General features: G+C 45.6%; 1 protein-coding gene across 2 annotated transcripts in view; it reads right to left on the reverse strand.

Moving 5' to 3' along the window:
- nrbp1 (nuclear receptor binding protein 1) overlaps positions 1 to 19,837 on the reverse strand; it is a 112,701-nt gene that overhangs the window by 55,435 nt on the left and 37,429 nt on the right. For both annotated transcript variants that reach the window (XM_038816237.1, XM_038816228.1), the window contains exons 5-6: positions 18,190 to 18,230; positions 13,421 to 13,515 (exon numbers count right to left, since the gene is read on the reverse strand). In XM_038816237.1, the coding sequence (XP_038672165.1) occupies positions 13,421 to 13,515; positions 18,190 to 18,230 (136 nt within the window). The remainder of the gene's footprint in view (positions 1 to 13,420; positions 13,516 to 18,189; positions 18,231 to 19,837) is intronic.

Raw genomic sequence — 19,837 nt, forward strand, 5'->3', positions numbered from 1 at the left:
CTTGTGCAGCAAAGCAGGTTCATGAATCAGGATCACTAATTGAACCTAGAGGGTTCTGTCACAAGAAACTGGGAATCTCAATTCTGCAGCCTGCATTTCTCCTGGACAGTGCTCCTTTGGCTGGACACTGTGGTGGGGTGCTGCCGATTAGCTCGAGCTTAAGGCCACAAGACATACGAGCAGAAATAGGCCTTTTGGCTGATTGCTGCTCAGTCATTCAATCATGGCTGATATGTTTTTCATCCCCATAACCCCTGATCTGCTTATTAATCAAGAACCTATCCATCTCTGTCTTAAAGACATTCAGTGATTTGGCCTCCACAGCCTTCTGCGGCAAAGAGTTCAAAGACTCACCCCCCTCTAGCTGAAGAAATTCCTCCTCATCGTGGTTTTAAAGGACCATTCCTTCAATCAGACGCTGTGCCCTCAGGTTCTAGTTTCTCCTACTAGTGGAAACATCCTCTCCACGTTCACTATCTCGGCCTCTCAGTATTCTGTAAGTTTCAATGAGATTTCCCCCCCCCTCATCCTTCTGAACTCCAATCGAGTACAGACCAACTGTCCTCAACTGCTCCAAATATGTGAAGTCCTTAATTCCAGGGATCATTCTTGTGAACCTTTGGACCCTCTCCAAGCCAGCACATCCTTCCTTAGATAGAGGCCAAAACTGCTCACAATATTCCAAATGGGGTCTGATCAGAGCCTTTTACAGCTTAAGTATATTCCTGCTCTTGTATTCTAGCCCTCTCAACACAAATGCTAACATTGCATTTGCCTTCCTATCTGCCAACTGAACCTACATGTTAACCTTAAGACAATCTTGAACTAGGACCCCCAAGTCCCTTTGTGCTTCTTGATTTCCAATGCAGTTTCCCATTTAGAAAAGATATATATTGTTTTAGCTGATTAAATCTTCAGCAATGGGGGCAGAGCGGTGGCGCAGTGGTTAGCACTGCTGACTCACTGCACCGAAGTCCCAGGATCAATTAAAAAATATATTTGGGGCTCTTAGTTTTTTTGAAGAGCCATAGAGAAGTTATGGTAAACCTTCACGAATTACTGGTAAGCTTACAGCTCGAGTCAGAGGACCAGGGTTCGATCCTGGCCCTGATTCACATGTGGAGGTTGCACATTCTCCCCGTGCCTGCGTGGGTTTCACCCCACAACCAAAGATGTGCAGGGTAGGTGAATTGGCCACGCTAAATTGCCCCTTAATTGGGAAAAAAAAGAATTGGGTACTCAATTTTTTAAAAAAAAATCACCGCTAGAGTATTATGCCCAATTCTGGGCACCACCTTTAAGATGGATCTCAAGGTCTTAGAGAAGGTACCAAGGAGATTTACCAGCATGACACCAAAGAGGGGGAATTCAATTATTTGAAGAAACTAGAGAAGCTGGGATGGTTCTCTTTCGTTCATGAAATGGAAAAGTGAGATAGGTGTTCAAATTATGAGGGGTTTTCCAGAGTTCAGAGGACAAACTTGTTTCCATTAATAAGAGCACCAGCAACCAGAACAAGATAATTGGCTAAAGATTCAGGGGAAACCGGGAATTATTTTACACAACAAATTCTTTTGATCTGGAATACACCTCATGAAAGGATGCTGGAGGAAATTCAGTAATAACTCTCGAAAGACAACTGAGGAAATACTTGAAAAGGAGACATCTACAGAGCCATGGGAAAGAAAGCAGGGACGCGGGACTAACTAGATAGATCTTTCAAAGAGCTGATACAGGTCCAACAGTCGGTGCAGACACGATGGGTCAAATGACCTCTTTCTGCACCATAACAACTCTGTAATTTTGAATATCTTCCTTTTGTGCTGTGTGATTTTTGTCTTATTCATTCATGGGATTTGAGCGTCACTGGCAAAATCAGTACTTATGAATGAAATGAAAACCGCTTATTGTCACAAGGCGGCTTCAATCAAGTTACTGTGAAAAGCCCCTAGTCGCCACATTCCAGCGCCTGTTCGGGGAGGCTGGTACAGGAATTGACCGTGCTGCTGGCCTGCTTTAAAAGCCAGCTATTTAGCCCGGTGTGCTAAACCAGCCCCAGAAAAACCTTTTTGTCACAAGTAGGCTTACATTAATACTGCAATGAAGTTAGTGTGAAAGTCCCCTAGTCGCCACATTCCGGCGACTGTTCGGGTACACGGAGGGAGAATTCAGAATTCTCAGCTGGTATTGAACGCCCGCTGCAAGTCTTGTTCTGTACCACAAACTAGCTGTCTAGCCCACTGAGCTGAAAGAGATCTCTATCATAATCGCTTATTGTCACAAGTAGGCTTCAATGAAGTTACTGTGAAAAGCACTAGTCGCCACATTCCGGCGCCTGTTTGGGCAGGCTGGTACGGGAATTGAACCCACACTGCTGCCTTATTCTGTATTACAAGGCAGCGATTTAGCCCAGTGTGCTAAACCAGTCCTTTGAAAAGCTGCTCTTGAAAAGAGGTCAGTGAGCCACGAGGGTCGTCACGATCAAGTGAATAGCGTTGTCTTTGATGGTCTTTAAGTTTGGTTATTGTTGGAGCTTCTCATCTAGGCAAATGGAAACTTTTCCATCACTTGTGCTTTGTAGATGGTGAACATGTTCACCAACTGTTCAATCCTGTCTGGCACAAAAGCAAAGGGGTAAGAGGGCCAATCCATGGCTTACAAAGGAAATTAGAAATAGTATCTGATCCAAGGAAGAAGCATACAGATTGACCAAGAAAAATAGGTCTGAGGATTGGGAGCAGTTAAGAACTCAGTAAAAAAGGACAAAAGGATTGAATAAGAAGGGAAACGTACAATACAAAAGGAAGCTTGCAAGGAACATAACGACTGACACTAAGAGTTTCGACAGATATGTGAAGAGAAAGAGATTGGTAAAGAGATATGTAGGCCCACTACAGACAGAAACAGGGGATGCATAATAAGAGACAAAGAAATGGCTGAGCAATTGAATACATACTTTGGTTCTGTATTCACAAATGGGGACACAAATCAGATCCCAGAAATGCTGGAGAATGAAAGGTTTAGAGAGGGTAGAACTGAGGGAGATCAACATTAGTAGAGAAATGATGCTGAGGAAACCAATGGGATTGAAGGCGGATATATCCCCAGGGCCTGAGAATCTGCATCCAAGAGTGCTTAATGAAGTGGCTCTGGAAATAGTGGATGCATTGGTGGTCACCTTCCGGGGTTCTATAAGACTCTGGAACTGTCCCTGCAGATTGGAGGGTCGCTCATGTCACTCCGATATTCAAAAAGGGAGGTAGAGAGAAAGCAGGGAATTATAGACCAATAAGCCTAACATGGGGAAAATGCTTGAATCCATTATCTAGGACTTTATAGCAGAACACTGAGAAAGCAGTAGCAGGATCAGTAAGAGTCAGCATGGATTTGTGAAGGGAAAATCATGCTTGACAAATCTGTTGGATACCTTCGAAGAGGTAACCAGTACAGTCGACAAAGGGGAGCCAGTATTTCGACTTTCAGAAGGCGTTGGACAAAGTTCCACATAAGAAGAGATTGTTGTGCAAAACTAAAGCGCATGGGATCGGGGGAAATGTATTGAGGTGGATAGAAAACTGGTTGGCAGAGAGGAAACAAAGAGTAGGGATTAATGAGTCCTTTACAAATTGGCAGTCAGTAACCAGTGGGGTACCACAGGGGTCAGTGCTGGGACCCCAGCTATTCACAATATATATTGATTTGGATGAGGGAACAAAATGTAACATCTCAAAGTTTGCAGATGATACCAGATTAGGTGGGAGGGTGAATTGTGATGAGGATGCAGGGATCCTACAGCAAGATCTGGGCAGGTTGGGCGAGGGGGCAAACCAATGGCAGATGCAGTATAATTTGGATAAGTGTGAGGTTATTCATTTTGGAAGCAAAAACAGAAAGGCAGATTACTACCTGAATGGTTGTAAATTGGGAGAGGGGAGTGTGCAGTGGGACCTGGGTGTTCTTGTGCACCATTCCTTGAAGGTAAGCATGCAGGTGCAGCAGGCGGTAAAGAAGGCTAATGGCATGTTGGCCTTCATTGCAAGAGGTTTCAAGTATAGATGCAGGGATGTGTTGCTGCAATTGTACAGGGCCTTGGTGAGGCCACACCTGGACAGTTTTGGTCTCCTTCTCTGAGGAAGGATGTTCTTGTTCTCGAGGGAGTGCAGCGAAGGTTTACCAGATTGATTCCAGGGATGACGGGACTGTCATACGAGGAGAGATTGACTAGGTTGGGATTGTACACGCTGGAGTTCAGAAGAATGAGGGGGGATCTCAGAGACTTACAAAATTCTAATAGGATTAGACAGGGTAGATGCAGGGAAGATGTTACCAATGATAGGTGTGTCCAGAACCAGGAGTCACAGTCTGAGGATTCAGGGTAAACCATTTCGGACAGAGATAAGGAGACACTTCTTCACACAAAGAGTGGCGAGCCTGTGGAATTCATTGCCACAGAAAGTAGTTGATGCTAAAACTTTGATTATATTCAAGAGGCGGCTGGATATAGCACTTGGATAAAATGGAATCAAAGGCTATGGGGAGAAAGCAGGATTAGGCCATTGAGTTGGATGATCAGCCATGATCGTGATGAATGGTGGAGCAGGCTTGAAGGACCAAAAGGCCTCCTCCTGCTCCTATCTCCTATGTAACAAACTATGGGAAGTGAGACTGAGAGTTACTCACCAGAGTTCCCAGCCTCCAATCTGCTCACCAGAGTTCCCAGCCTCCAATCTGCTCACCAGAGTTCCCAGCCTCCAATCTGCTCACCAGAGTTCCCAGCCTCCAATCTGCTCACCAGAGTTCCCAGCCTCCAATCTGCTCACCAGAGTTCCCAGCCTCCAATCTGCTCACCAGAGTTCCCAGCCTCCAATCTGCTCACCAGAGTTCCCAGCCTCCAATCTGCTCACCAGAGTTCCCAGCCTCCAATCTGCTCACCAGAGTTCCCAGCCTCCAATCTGCTCACCAGAGTTCCCAGCCTCCAATCTGCTCACCAGAGTTCCCAGCCTCCAATCTGCTCACCAGAGTTCCCAGCCTCCAATCTGCTCTTGTTTCTACAGTTTTTTTATGCTGGTCCAGTTAATCTTCTGGTTAACATAATCCCCGGAATGCTGATGGTAGTGGGACTCAGCTATGTTAATACTACTGAATGCAAATGGAGATGGTTACATTCTCTCTTGTTGGTGGTGGTCTTTGCCTGACACTGGCGGCACAAATATTACTTGCCATTTATGCACCCAAGTTTGCATGCTGCCCTGGTCTCGGTGAATGCAAAAATGGACAGTTTCAGTATCGCTCACCGCTCCTCAGATACTAAACACTATGCAATTATCAATGAACATTCCACTTCAGACGTTATGTTGGAGGAAGGTTATTGAAGATGCTGACCTAGAACCCTGAGGAACTCCTGTAGCAGTGCCATGGGGCTGAGATGATTCACCTTCATTATATACAGAATACCCCACTCACCACATCCCCAAACGGCTCTCTGAAAACAATTTAGATATTTCCCCGTGACGTATTTTACCTCGAGTGCCGTTGGGTATTTTCCCAAAGGTACTACATACCACAAATATCAATTGAAGTAATAATCTGGGTTCACAAATTATTTTATATGCCTTAATGATTTTCACCCTTCTCAATAGCCTACTTTATAAACTGTAGATTTTCCACTTTTCTATCTGTTCCTTTCAGCATTATCGCTTTAGAATTAATCTCCAGTGTCTCCACCAGCTGCATGATGTGCTGCAATACACAATGCAGCAACTCGCTCACTTACACATACGCAAACAACTTTGGAGCACCACAATAGCTATCTCAAAGAGGAATATCATAGGAAACTAGCACCTTCAAGTCACAAATGCACTCACTTAAACATATTTTGCTGTTCCTGCATAACCTTCACACCTTACTTAACACCAGTGTGAGAGTGCCTTTAACAAAACTGCAGTTCAGGAAGGCTGTCCATTACCTTCTCAAGGACTACCACTATTAATAGAATCATGGAATTTACAGTGCAGAAGGAGGCCGTTCGGCCCATCGAGTCAGCACCGGCCCTTGGAAAGAGCACATTACTTAAGCACACGCCTCTATCCTATCCCCGTAACTCTACCCAGCACGGTAGCCTTGTGGATAGCACAATTGCTTCACAGCTCCAGGGTCCCAGGTTCGATTCCGGCTTGGGTCACTGTCTGTGCGGAGTCTGCACATCCTCCCCGTGTGTGCGTGGGTTTCCTCCCACAGTCCAAAGATGTGCAAGTTAGGTGGATTGGACATGATAAATTGCCCTTAGTGTCCAAAATTGCCCTTAGTGTTGGGTGGGGTTACTGGGTTATGGGGATAGGGTGGAGGTGTTGACCTTGGGTATGGTGCTCTTTCCAAGAGCCGGTGCAGACTTGATGGGCCGAATGGCCTCCTTCTGCACTGTAAATTCTATGAACCTAACCTTTTGGACACTAAGGGCAATTTAGCATGGCCAATCCATCTAACTTGCACATCTTTGGATTGTGGGAAGAAACTGGAGCACCCAGAGGAAACCCACGCAGACACGGGGAGAACGTGCAGACTCCACACAGATAATGACCCAAGCCGGGAATCGAACCTGGGACCCTGGTGCTGTGAAGCCATAATGCTAACCACTGTGCTACCCGTGCTGCCCATTGCATTAATTGTTTGACTTAGCTCTGCTCCATTTAATTTCAAAAACACACCTTCTGCTGTTCAAATTCTAACCACATTCTACTCATTCTTTAAAGCATTTTGCAACAATGGAACTGTATCTCCTCCATTCCTCTTACCTCCTACAATCTAAGGCACTTCACCAAATTTTGGACTGATCTGATCGTTATTTCACGAATTACCTAGCCCTGGTGTACATTTTGTCAGCTGACATTAAGGCTAATATACTCAGACCAAAATATTACAATTACAAGCACAATGAACTAAATTACAGAAATGCCTTCAAAATACATTCAGTTATGTATCTGTTCGTGCCCCGAAGAGTTACAATTACAAATGTGTTTGCACTGCTATTATTTGTAAGCTAATTAAAGTAATAATGCACAATTACCCTGGGCTATACAATATATGGAAATGTAGTGAAGATACAAATCAAACAATACTTGTGCACATTCAAGTTTGCAGCCCAGAAACAGAGAGCAAATACTTCACTACTGTTTTTTTTTAAATAAACATTTTATTGAGGTATTTCTTTGGCATATTTACAGCAACAGAATCAACAATATAAATAACAAGAGAAATATATACAAAGTGCAAATTCCACCACCCTCCCTCACAGGTCTTGCCATTGCTTATACCCTAACCTATGATAGCCTAACCACCCCCCGTACCCTTTCTGCTGACGATTAGTTCTCTGTGAGGAAGTCGACAAATGGTTGCCACCTCCGGGCGAACCCCAGCTGAGACCCTCTCATGGCGAACTTAATTTTCTCCAGGCAGAGGAAGCCTGCCATGTCTGAAAGCCAGCCCTCCACGTCAGCAGTATATGCCTCCGGGCTACCAGGGAAGCAAAGGCCAGAACGTCTGCCTCTTTCTCCTCCTGGATTGCCGGGTCCTGCGATACCCCAAAAATCGCCACCTCCGGACTCATTACCACCCTCGTATTCAATACCGTGGACATGGTGTCGGCAAACCCCTGCCAGAATCCCCTCAGTCTTGGACATGCCCAGAACATAAGAACATGTTTCGCTGGCCCCCCCGCACACCTGTCCTCCAGTCCAAAATACCTGCTCATCCGGGGCACTGTCATGTGCGCCCGGTGAACAACCTTAAATTGGATCAGGCTGAGCCTGGCACATGTTGCGGTAGCATTGACCCTTCCAAACACGTCCACCCAAAGGCCCTCCTCTGTCTCTCTCTCTCCCCCCCCCCCCCCCCCCCCCCCGTTCCTCCTCCCACTTACACTTCAGCTCCTCTGTTTGCGTCTCCTTCGAGCCCATAAGCTTTCTATATATGTCCGACACGCTCCCCTCACCTATCCATCCTCTAGAGACCACCCTATCCTGAATTCCCCTGAACGGCAGGAGTGGGAAGGTTGGTACCTGCTTCCGCAAAAAGTCCCGCACCTGTAAATATCGAAGTTCATTTCCTCCATCCAATGCAAACTTCTGCTCCAGCACCCTCATGAAATGAAAATCGCTTATTGTCACAAGTAGGCTTCAAATGAAGTTACTGTGAACAAATTCAAAACCCCCCCGTCCATCCTCCCCGCGGCAAACCTATGATTGTCGCAGATTGGGGACCACACCCTTGCCCCCTCTGCTCCCACATGCCTCCTCCACTGCCCCCAGACTCAGGGCCGCCACCACCACTCGACTGGTGGAGTACCGTGCCAGCTGGAACGGCAGGGTCGCTGTCACCAGTGCCCCTAAACTTGTGCCCTTACACAAAGCCACCTCCATGCGCACACCCATGCCAGCTCCCTCCCCCTCTCCCCCACCAGCCACCTCCTCACCATGGCTATGTTAGCTGCCCAGTAGTAATTACTGAAATTCAGCAGCGCCAGTCCACCATCTCCCCGATTCCGTTCAAGCATTGCTCTCTTCACCCGAGCAGGCTTGCCCCCCCCCTACACAAAGCCCACAATAATTTTATTAATCCGCTTAAAAAAGGACCGCGGGAAGATGGGGAGGCACTGGAAAACAAAAAGGAATCTCGGGTGGACCATCATTTTTACCGACTGCAGTCTACCCGCCAGAGACAACGGGAGCGCATCCCATCTCCAGAAATCCTCCTTCATCTGGTCTACCAACCGGGTCAGGTTCAATTTATGTACCCTGTCCCAATCCCTCGCCACCCGAATACCCAAGTACCTAAACCTGTCCCCTACCACCCGGCAGTTCCCCTCTCGCCTGAACCACAAACAACTTGCTCATCCCCATATTAAGCTTGTACCCCGAAAACCAGCCAAATTCCCCTAGTATTCCCATAATTTCCCCCATCCCCTCCATTGGGTCGGAGACATACAGCAGCAAGTCATCTGCATACAACGAGATTGTGCCCCCCCACCCCCACCCCACTGGACCAGCCCCTCGAGGCTCTCGGAGCAATTGCCAGCGGCTCTATCGCCAGCGCAAACAGCAATGGGAAGAGGGGGCATCCCTGTCTCATCCCCCGGTGCAGTCTGAAATATTCAAAAGTCATCCCATTTGTCCGCACACAAGCTATTGGAGCCCGGTACAGCAACCTAACCCAGTCAACAAAGCCCCTCCCAAACCCGAACCGCTCCAGCACCTCCCATAAGTAATCCCACTCGACCCGGTCGAAAGCTTTTTCCGCATCCATCGCAACCACCACTTCAGCTTCCCTACCTTCCGGGGTCATCATGATCACATTGAGCAATCTTCTTACATTGGCCCCCAGCTGCCTACCCTTAACAAACCCTGTCTGTTCTTCCCCTATAACGTCCGGTACACAGTCCTCAATCCTAGAGGCCAGACATTTGGCATCCACGTTCAACAAGGATATCAGCCTCTAAGAACCGCACAGCTCTGGGTCTTTGTCCCTTTTCAAAATGAGTGAGATCATGGCCTGTGACATCGTCTGGGGTAAAACCCCTCTTTCCTTGGCCTTGTTAAAGACCTTCAACAGTACCGGCCCCAATATTCTGGAGAACTTTTTATAGAACTCGACTGGGTACCCGTCCGGCTCCGGGGCCTTCCCCGACTGCATGGTCTTCAAGCCCTCCACTATCTCCTCCAGCCCAACTGGGGCCCCCAGCCCTTCTACCAGTTCCCCGTCCATCTTCGGGAAAGTCAGCCCATCCAAGAAGTGCCTCATCCCCTCCAGCCCCCCAGGGGGTTCCGATCTATACAACCTACTATAAAAGTCCCGAAAGGTCTTGCTCATCCCCGCCGAGTCCCCAACTAAGTTCACATCCCCGCCAACAACTTTCCCTATTTCCTTAGCTGCCTCCCTCTTTCTGAGCTGCTATGAAAGCATCCTACTGGCCTTCTCCCCGTGCTCGTAGATCACTCCCTTCACCTTCCTGAGCTGCTCCACTGCCCTTCTATAGTTAACAAACCAAATTCTGCCTGCAGCCTCCGGCGTTCCCTTAATAGCCCTGCCTCTGGAGCCTCCGCATATCTCCTAGCCACTCTCAGAATCTCTCTCACCAGTCAGTCCATTTCTGCCCTATCCGTCCTGTCCCTGTGAGCCCAGATCAAGATCAGCTCTCCTCTCACCACTGCCTTCAGCGCTTCCCAGATCACCGCTGCTGAGACCTCCCCTGTGTTGTTTACCTGCAGGTAGTTCAGCATGCACTTCCTCAACCTTTCGCAGACTGCTTTGTCCACCAACAGCCCCACATCCAACCTCCATTGCGGGCGCTGCTTACTATCCATACTGACCTGCAGGTCCACCCAGTGTGGAGCATGATCCGAGATTGTAATCGCCGAATAACCCGAGTCCACCACACCCACCAACAGGGCCCTGCCCACAACAAAGAAATCTATCCGGGAATACACGTCGTGAACGTGGGAGAAGAAAGAAAATTACTTGGCCCTCGGCTGCTTAAATCTCCACAGATTTCCCCCCCCCCCCCCCCCAATGAACCCCTTCAGCTCCTTTGACATTGCTGGCACCTTGCCCGTTCTCGAGCATGACCGGTCCAGGCCTTGAACAATAACCGTATTAAAATCCCCTCCTATAATCAGCCTGTGCGAGTCCAGGTCCGGAATCTTCCCCAGTACCCTCTTTATAAAATCCCCATTGTCCCAATTTGGCATGTATACGTTGACCACCACTACCTTCATCCCCTGCAGCCTGCCACTGACCATGATATATCTACCTCCCATGTCAGAGACTATCCTCCCTACCTCAAACGCCACCTGCTTGATGATCAAAATCGCAGCCCCCTTGTCTTCGAATCCAGCCCCGAGTGGAAAACCTGACTAACCCAACCTTTCCTCAACCTGACCTGATCCACTACTTTAAGATGTGTCTCCTGCAGCATCACCACGTCCGCCTTCAGTCTCCTCAGGTATGCAAACACACGTGCCCTCTTTACCGGCCCATCTGGACATTCCAGGTGATCAGCCTAGTTGGGGGGAAAAGTGCCCCCCCCCCCCACCGGTCAGGCATCCCCTTTCTTGGGCCCGCCTCTAGCCCATGCACCGCACCTCCTCCGGCCTGCCCTGCGGCGGCACCCACCCCCGACCCCCTCAGTGACCCTCCACCGAAGTCCCTCCCTCGTCAGCAGAACCCCCCCCCCCCCTCGAGCAACACTATTCACTGCTGTTTTAATTAGTTTAATCTTCTTTTAAGCAATAATGCTAAAGTTCTATTGGGACGCAAAGAAGCAACTAAACACAAATTTCAGTTTATTTCCACCAGCCTTTTTCCACCCCATCCACATTTGGATTTTTGAATTTGGTCATTCAAAGTTGCTTTGGGGCAAAAGCTGTTCAAGAAACTACCCTCCTTGATCAGAACTGCCAGATACTGACAAGGTGTAAAACTCCATCGGCAATATTCTGTGGATGTTGCCCTCTGGATGAGTGAACTACAGTGGTCACAGTGGTGAGAATATCGGAATCAAAAGATGCAGCAGTTCACACAGCAGCTGTGCCAGAGACTTTGTATGTGGTTAAGACAGAGATGATATTTTATGAGCAAGGATATATTGCTGACGCATGTGGCTGAGCAAAAGTTATCCTGCTGATACCTACTGGATACAACAGTATATCAGCAATAGTTGAACGGCAGATCCTAGAGAAAGCCAATCACCTAATAATATAATTGGTATTGTCACAAGTAGGCTTCAATGAAGTTACTGTGAAAAGCCCCTAGTCGCCACATTCCGGCGCCTGTTCGGGGAATTGAACCCGCACTGCTGGCCTTGTGCATTACAAACCAGTTGTTTAGCCCACTGTGCTAAACCAGCCCCTTTCTATCCGGCAAAACTGCACATAATCATGTAAGCGGTTGGATTGTATTTGGATTTTGTTTAGTCACGTGTACCGAGGTACCGTGAAAAGTACCTCGGCTGCTTGGTTGATTACTTTTTTTGCACCTACTTAAACAAAATTTATCAGAGGAAAGAACGAGATGGTCCCTATGATGTATCCAACGTCTACTGTCCTAGTCTACTGAGATTTAGTCTTGATATTCTGCACAAGAAAGCCAATTTCTAATGGCAAACTGTATATTTACAAAACTATGTATTTGACAAAGAGGCATACAGCATCAGGCACCAAAGCGAGCTACATAGATGTAAAGATTACATTTGAATTGTGAAGGACAAAATGTTGAACAGCTGCCCAAAGCTGGAATTTAAAAAAAAGTTGGGCCATGAAGAGTGAATTTGTCACATTAACTTTGAAGTTTAAATGGATAATATTATGATTTTCCCTCAAGGCCTTGGGCAATCTGAAGGAACATGCACAAATGCATAATTGAGCCATGCATAAAATGCAATGCACTATTTTCACTCACTACGATTATAATGATGTCCTGATTGAACTGTACATACAAAATACAGCAAAAGTCAATAGTTGTCCTCAAAAAGGTCACTGTGACATAAACCTAAATTAGTCACAACACAAGTTCTGTTGGAAGTACACTCTCTCCATCACAATCAATTCCGTTTTCCTTCTTTTCAGCTCTCTCCTAAACACAGGGGAACACCACCAGCAACATTATAAAGCATCTTAACAATTTATTACTTAATTTCAGACAACTTTCAGTCTTGATTGCATTTAAATCAGCTGCTCTGGAGAAGTTAAGAACTGGACAGTAATTTTGCAGAATATAGGTAGAGGGAGAAAGAAGGAAAAAGGAAAAACCTCACACGCACTAAATTTTAACAAAGGAGCATAAAGCTCAAGATTTTCGGAAAGAAACTGGGTTAGAATAACAGCATCCTCACGGAGTCAATACAGTATACAGAGCCACACAAACCATGACGATCTCAGGTTCAACTCCAGGTTTTTATTGGGTTAGCTGACCAAGGTGGTGGCAGCACATAAGAAAATATAATCAAGACACAGCAGGACTGAACTCATGGTTCCTCTATGCCGTATTAAGTCAGCCTGCTGACATTGATTTGGCTCACAAAAGGATGGTCATTCATGAAAAGCTCACGTGTACCACCATGAAACTATGGAGCTAGAAGCAGTAAAAGTTATGAATGGATTACCCATCCATTCAATTTACCCCAAAATATTGCAACAAAACATTATCTCTTATTGTGAATGCTCCACAGGTTCATTTTTTTGTCGCATGATGTAGTGTTACCACTTGTGGGAAAGGGCATTTATAAGAATTCATTGTTGCACGTTGTTATTCAAATACTTAAACCAGATACAAAAAACTAGTAAGATGGGCCAAATCAATTTCAGGATCTTAGTAATCTTTTATTTTGCTATATAGGTTGAACATGTTTCAGTAAGTAGTTCTTGATACTTACCAGACCCAATCTTTATAAGGCCATTATGTTGGATGAATATGGTGTCACAAGTCAGATTGCCATGGATGATGGGAGGATCACATGAGTGGAGGTAGCTGGTAAATAAAACAAAAATCAATAAACTGAGCAATTTGGTATTACTTTGGACATGCATAGAACTTTACTGAATTAAACCTTTTTTGCCCCAACAGCAGAATGACATCTTTGAAAAAGGACCTTGTGTACAGAGATGAATAAAGAAAAGTCGTCATTGGTTCTCTAGAGAGATGGAATAGAAAATTAATAATGAAAAATAAGGAAATGGCAGGTGAATTGAACAGATACTTTGCGCCTGTCTTCACCGTAAAGGATACAAATAACATTCTGTAAATAATTAGGAATTAGGTGGTGGGAGGGAGGGTTTTAAAACGACTGGGGGTATTAAGAAAATTATTCGAACAAAAACACATGCCCACAACTCCTGATGCCTTCATCTAGCGTCTCAAAAGTAGTAGCTGCTGAAGTATAGATGCTTTTAATTTTTCAAAATTCCCTAGACTCTGTTAAGCCCCATCAGATTTAAGGGCGGCAGAGTGGCTAGCACTGCTGCCTCACGGCACTGAGGACCCGGGTTTAATCCTGGCTCTGGGTCACTGTGGAGTTTGCACATTCGCCCGTTTTTGCGTAGGTCTCGCCCCCACAAACCAAAAAAGATGTGATGGGTAGGTGGATTGGCCACGCTAAATTGATGAATTGGAAAAAAAATTGGGTACTCCAAATTCTTTTTAAAAGTCTCATCAGATTTAAGAAAGCAAGTGTGACTCGTCTATTCAAGAAAGGAGGGAGACTGAAAGCAGGAAACTACTTTAGCTTAATGAACATAACATCTGTCATAGGGAAACTTTTTGAATCTAATGCACATTTACAACATTTCAATACAATCAGGCAAAGTCAACATGGTTTGTGAAAGGGAAATCACAGTTGACGAATTTATTGGAGTTCTTTGAGGAAGTAACAAGCAACAGGGATAAAGGGAAACCTGCGGACATGCTGTACTTAATTTACAGAAGACAGTTAAAGTGCCACATCAAAGTTTACTGCACAAAATATGAGTTCACGGTGTAGGGGTAACGTATTAGCGTGGATAGCAGGTTAATTAGCCAACAGAAAACAGTCAGCACAAATGGGTCATTTTTGGGTTGGCAAGATGTGATGAGTAGAATGTCACAGTGATCAGTGCTGGGGCCTCAAATCATTTACAATGTATATCATGGACTTGGATGAAAGGGGCCAATGTATAGTTGGTAAATTTGATGACACAAATGAAAAATGAAAATCGCTTATTGTCACGAGTAGGCTTCAAATGAAGTTACTGTGAAAAGTCCCTAGTCGCCACATTCCGGCGCCTGTTCGGGAAGGCTGTTACGGGAATCGAACCGTGCTGCTGGCCTGCTTGCAAAGCCAGCGATTTAGCCCTGTGCTAAACAGTCCCATACCAAACCCCTACCAAAGGTAGGGAGGAAAGCAAGTTGCAACGAGGGCATAAGAGTCGGCAAAGCGACATAGATGAAGTGAAAGGGCAAAAATCTAGCAAATGGAGTATAATGTGGGAAAATACATTCAAAGTTGCAAAGATTAGTGGGAAACTAGAGGATTTTGAAATCTTTAACGGTCAATAGAAGGCCACAAAAAAAGTTACCAAAAAAAAGGAAGATATTTTTAAAATATAGCAAAGGTTTCTACAAATACATAAAACGAAAAAAGAGTGGTTAAGGTAAATATTGGTCCTTTAGAGGATGAGAAGGGAGATTTAATAATGGGGAAATGAGGAATTGTCCGAGGCATTGAACAGTTATTTTGTGTCGGTCTTCAGTGGAAGACACAAATAACATGACAATAATTGATGGCAAGGAGGCTGTGGCAGGCAAGGACCTAGAAACAATCATTATCACTAAGGAGCTAGTGTTCAGCAAGCTAATGAGGCTAAAGATAGACAAGTCTCCTGGCCCTGATGAAATGCATCCCAGGGTACCAAAAGAAATGGCGGAGGAAATAGCAAATGCGATCGTGGTAATTTACCAAAATTCGCTTGACTCTAGGGTGGTTCCGTCAGATTGGAAAACAGAAAATGTGACCCCACTGTTTTAAAAAAGGAGGCAGACAATAGGCCGGTTAGCTTAACGTCTATAGTGGGGGAAATGCTTGGATCTATCGTTAAGGAAGAAATAGTGAGATATCTGGATAGAAATTTTCCCATTGGGCAAACACAGCGTGGGTTCATGAAAGGTAGGTTATGCTTGACTAATTTATTGGAATTCTTTGAGGGAATTATGAGCGCAGTGGACAACAGGGAACCACCGGTGGATGTGGTGTATCTGGATTTCCACAAAGCATTCAACAAGATGCCACACAAAACGCAGCTGCATAAGACAAAGATGCACAGCATTACAGGTAATGTATTAGCATGGATAGAGGATTGGTTAACTAACAGAAAGCAAAGAATGGGGATAAATGGGTGTTTTTCAGATTGACAATCAGTGGCTAGTGATGTGCCTCAGGGATCAGTGTTGGAACTGCAATGGTTTACAATTTATACAGATGATCTGGGGTTGGGGACCAAGTGTAATATGTCAAAGTTCGCAGATGGAACTAAGATGAGTGGTAAAGTGGGCAGAGGACAGTGAAAGTCTGCAGAGGTATACAGATAGTTTAAGTGAGTGGGTGGGCTAGGGTCTGGCAGATGGAGTACCATGTTGGTAAATGTGAAGTCACCCATTTTGGGAGGAATAACGCAAAATGGATTATGTTTTTAAAAAATTGCAGGACCTGGGTGTCCTTGTGCACGAATCGCAAAAAGTTGGTTTGCAGGTGCAGCAGGTAATTAAGGCGGCAAATGAAATGTTGTCCTTCATTGCTAGAGGGATGGAGTTTAAAAACAGGGAGGTTATGTTGCAACTGTATAGGGTGCTGTTGAGGCCACACCTGGAGTACTGTGAACAGTTTTGGTCTTCTTACTTGAGAAAGGATGTACTGGCACTGCAGGGAGTACAGGAGATTCAGGAGGTTGATTCCAGATTTGAGAGGATTGGCTTGTGAGAAGAGACGGAGTAGACTGGGACTATACTCATTGGAATTTTGAACAATGTGGGGGATCTTACAGAAACATAAAATTATGAAGGGAATAGATGAGATAGAAGCAGATGAAACTAGAAGTAAGGGATTTGGCCTCAAAATAAAGGGAGCAGATTTAGGACTGAATCGAGGAGGAATTTCTTCACCGGAAGGGCTGTGAATCTGTGAAATATCCTGCCAGTGAAGCAGTTGAGGCTACCTTGATGAATGCTTTTAAGGCAAAGAGAAATAGATTTTTGAACAGTAAAGGAATTAAGAGTTTTGGTGAGTGGGCGGATAAGTGGAGCTGAGTCCACAAAAAGACCAGACGTGATCTTATTGAATGGTGGAGCACGCTCAATATGCCAGATGGCCTACTCCTAGTTCTTATGTTCTAAATGAGAACTTGTCCATTTGGGCAAGAAGACCATATTAATTAAATGGAGACTGATTGCAGGACTGTGATGTAGACTGTGATCTGGGTGTTCTGGTAATGAATCACAAAATGGCAAATGAAATGTTGGCATTTATTGCTACGGGAATAGCATATAAAAATACGTCTGTTATTTAGCTGCACAAGATTACCAAAATTTCCATATTAGACTGTATGTACGAGATAGAAAATTAGTAAGTCTGGACAGACCCATCTGAAAAATTCGGCAAGGAACAAGCTCAATGGGCTGCATCCCTGATTATGTCCTATTGGATGGACAATCTTTCCAGCTTGCACATACAGGACAATCAGAAATGGAATGTTGCACGTTTCAAAACTGAATGTTATTTAGCTTAATCTAATGCTATGCATTATTTCTGAAAGCACTTAAAACAACTCTGTTCTCCTGATTACATAGTACTATAAAACTTACATCAACAATTAAAACAAAAATCAAAAGGATAGACAGCTTGAAGACTTCATTCTAGCTTATTCAAAATATACCATTTGCAATCCTAAGCTCTTGATGAACACTTGGGTAGACGGAAAACTACGAAAGCTGGAAGTATGCAATGAAACAGAATGCTGAAAATACACAGCAGGCCGCACAGCAGAAAGATAGTTTACTATAATAAGGAGTTAGGGTTTGTTTCCAAGTTACAGTATTCACATAGCTAGTCCAGTTAACTTTCTTGTCAACAGCAAATTCAGGATATTGGTGAGCTGGGCAACTGCATTATGGAGGCCATTTACAAGAGATTACTTTGCTACATTTCAATTAGGGAAAACGTTGATGCCTAAAAGGACTGGTGAACAAAGTTCCACAGGTTAGCGCCCAGTACCTTCATGGGTAAAAGGTATGTTTCTAGTATGGATCAGAAGGTTTCTAGTTTGATATCCAGTCAATTGGGTTTTATATTATTCTCAAATTAGCTTTTGTGTGTTTAGCGTTGGGGTGGATTGGATGTAGGTACAGGGAATCTCAAAGAAAAACAAACTAGGTCAGGATTCATACTTCAAGCCATAGATGGAGATGTGATAAGAACTGGACTTGGCTATGATGCTCATGTCACTACAGCACTGACACTCACTGCCTAGGTTCATGCAACTAAATAACATTTGAGTACTAGCGTCTGTGGAACCATAGCCAAGCAAGAGACAATGCCTTTAGAAGTAGTAAAGCTAGGTGACGAAAAAGACATGCACTACCAGAACTGAGATTCACTGCAGGTCACAGACTTCTTACCTCAAGGCAGACAAAATCTGGGTGCACCATCTCTTCCAAGCCTAGAAACAAACAAAGTTACACGCAATTGTAGAATAGTTATTTATTTATTTTATTTTTTCAAAAGGTCCAGTTTAATTAATTCACATTTACAGTCAAAACAATCCTATAATCATTAGATTAACACCTGGCAATGCAATGTTTTTAAACTCTTCTAAACTCTGGATAGTTAGCGCCAGGTGTATCAAATGCCATTCGAGTGATGACCCCCTTGATTGCACTGAGTCAGTTGTCTGGCAAAGCTAATGGTTTGTCCACACCCCAAGGGATTTGCATTATTGAAAAACCTAGAGATCGATCTGCCAGATTCGAACTTACTGTCAGGTGTGTCCACCTAGTTCACCGCTTGGGTAAAGCTCCTGTACAACGCTCCCATGGCGAGTGTACAGACCAACAATACCAACTCCCAATACTTCCAGCTGCACAGGGGCACCAGACAAGGATGCCCACTGTCCCCGCTGCTGTTCGCACTAGCAATTGAACCGCTAGCAATCGCGCTCAGGGCAGCAAAAAATTGGAGGGGGATCCGAAGGGGAGGTAGAGAGCACAGAGTCTCACTCTATGCGGATGATCTGCTCCTCTATATCTCGGACCCACAAAGCAGCATGGACGGAATCATCGCGCTCCTGAAAGAGTTTGGAGCCTTCTCGGGCTACAAACTCAACATGAGCAAAAGTGAGATCTTCCCAGTACACCCGCAAGGGGGGGGGGGGGGGGGGGGGGGGGGGGGGGGGGGGGGGGGGGGGGCAGCACTAAAGGGGCTGCCGTTCAAACAAGCCCGACATAAATTCCGCTACCTGGGGATCCAAATAGCCCATGACTGGAAAGGGATCCACAAATGGAACCTCACCAGCCTGACGGAGGAAGTTAAAAAGGACCTGCAAAGATGGAACACACTCCCGCTCTCCCTCGCGGGGAGAGTTCAGACGATCAAAATGAACGTACTGCCCAGGTTCCTCTTCCTGTTTAGATCCATTCCGATCTACATCCCCAAGGCCTTTTTCAAAGCGCTGGACAAACTCATCATGGCGTTCGTATGGGGGGGTTAAAAATGCTAGGATCCCAAAGAAGGTCTTACAAAAAACAAAAACCAGGGGAGGGTTAGCCCTCCCGAATCTACAATTCTACCACTGGGCAGCAACAGCCGAGCGAGTAAGGGGATGGATCCAGGAGCCAGAAGCTGAGTGGGTGCGTGCGGAGGAGGCCTCCTGCATGGGAACCTCCCTCCGGGCCCTCGCCACGGCAGCACTCCCATCCCCACCCAAAAAACACTCCAGCAGCCCAGTGGTGACAGCCACCCTCCAATCCTGGAACCAACTGCGGCAGCAACTTGGCCTGACCAAAATGTCGAACAGGGCTCCCATCTGCAACAACCATAGGTTCAAACCAGCACTGACCGACGCCACCTTCAAAAGGTGGAGGCAGGACGGGGGGACACTGACAGTCAGGGACCTATACACGGACGACAGGATCGCAACACTGGACGAACTGACAGAGAAATTTCAGCTAGCTGGGGGGAACGAGCTACGGTACCTGCAGCTCAAAAACTTCCTACGAAAGGAGACAAGGACGTACCCACAACCGCCACGACAGACACTACTGGAAGACC

The sequence above is a fragment of the Scyliorhinus canicula genome, chromosome 1, assembly GCF_902713615.1.
Source record: "Scyliorhinus canicula chromosome 1, sScyCan1.1, whole genome shotgun sequence".
Taxonomy (NCBI): domain Eukaryota; kingdom Metazoa; phylum Chordata; class Chondrichthyes; order Carcharhiniformes; family Scyliorhinidae; genus Scyliorhinus; species Scyliorhinus canicula.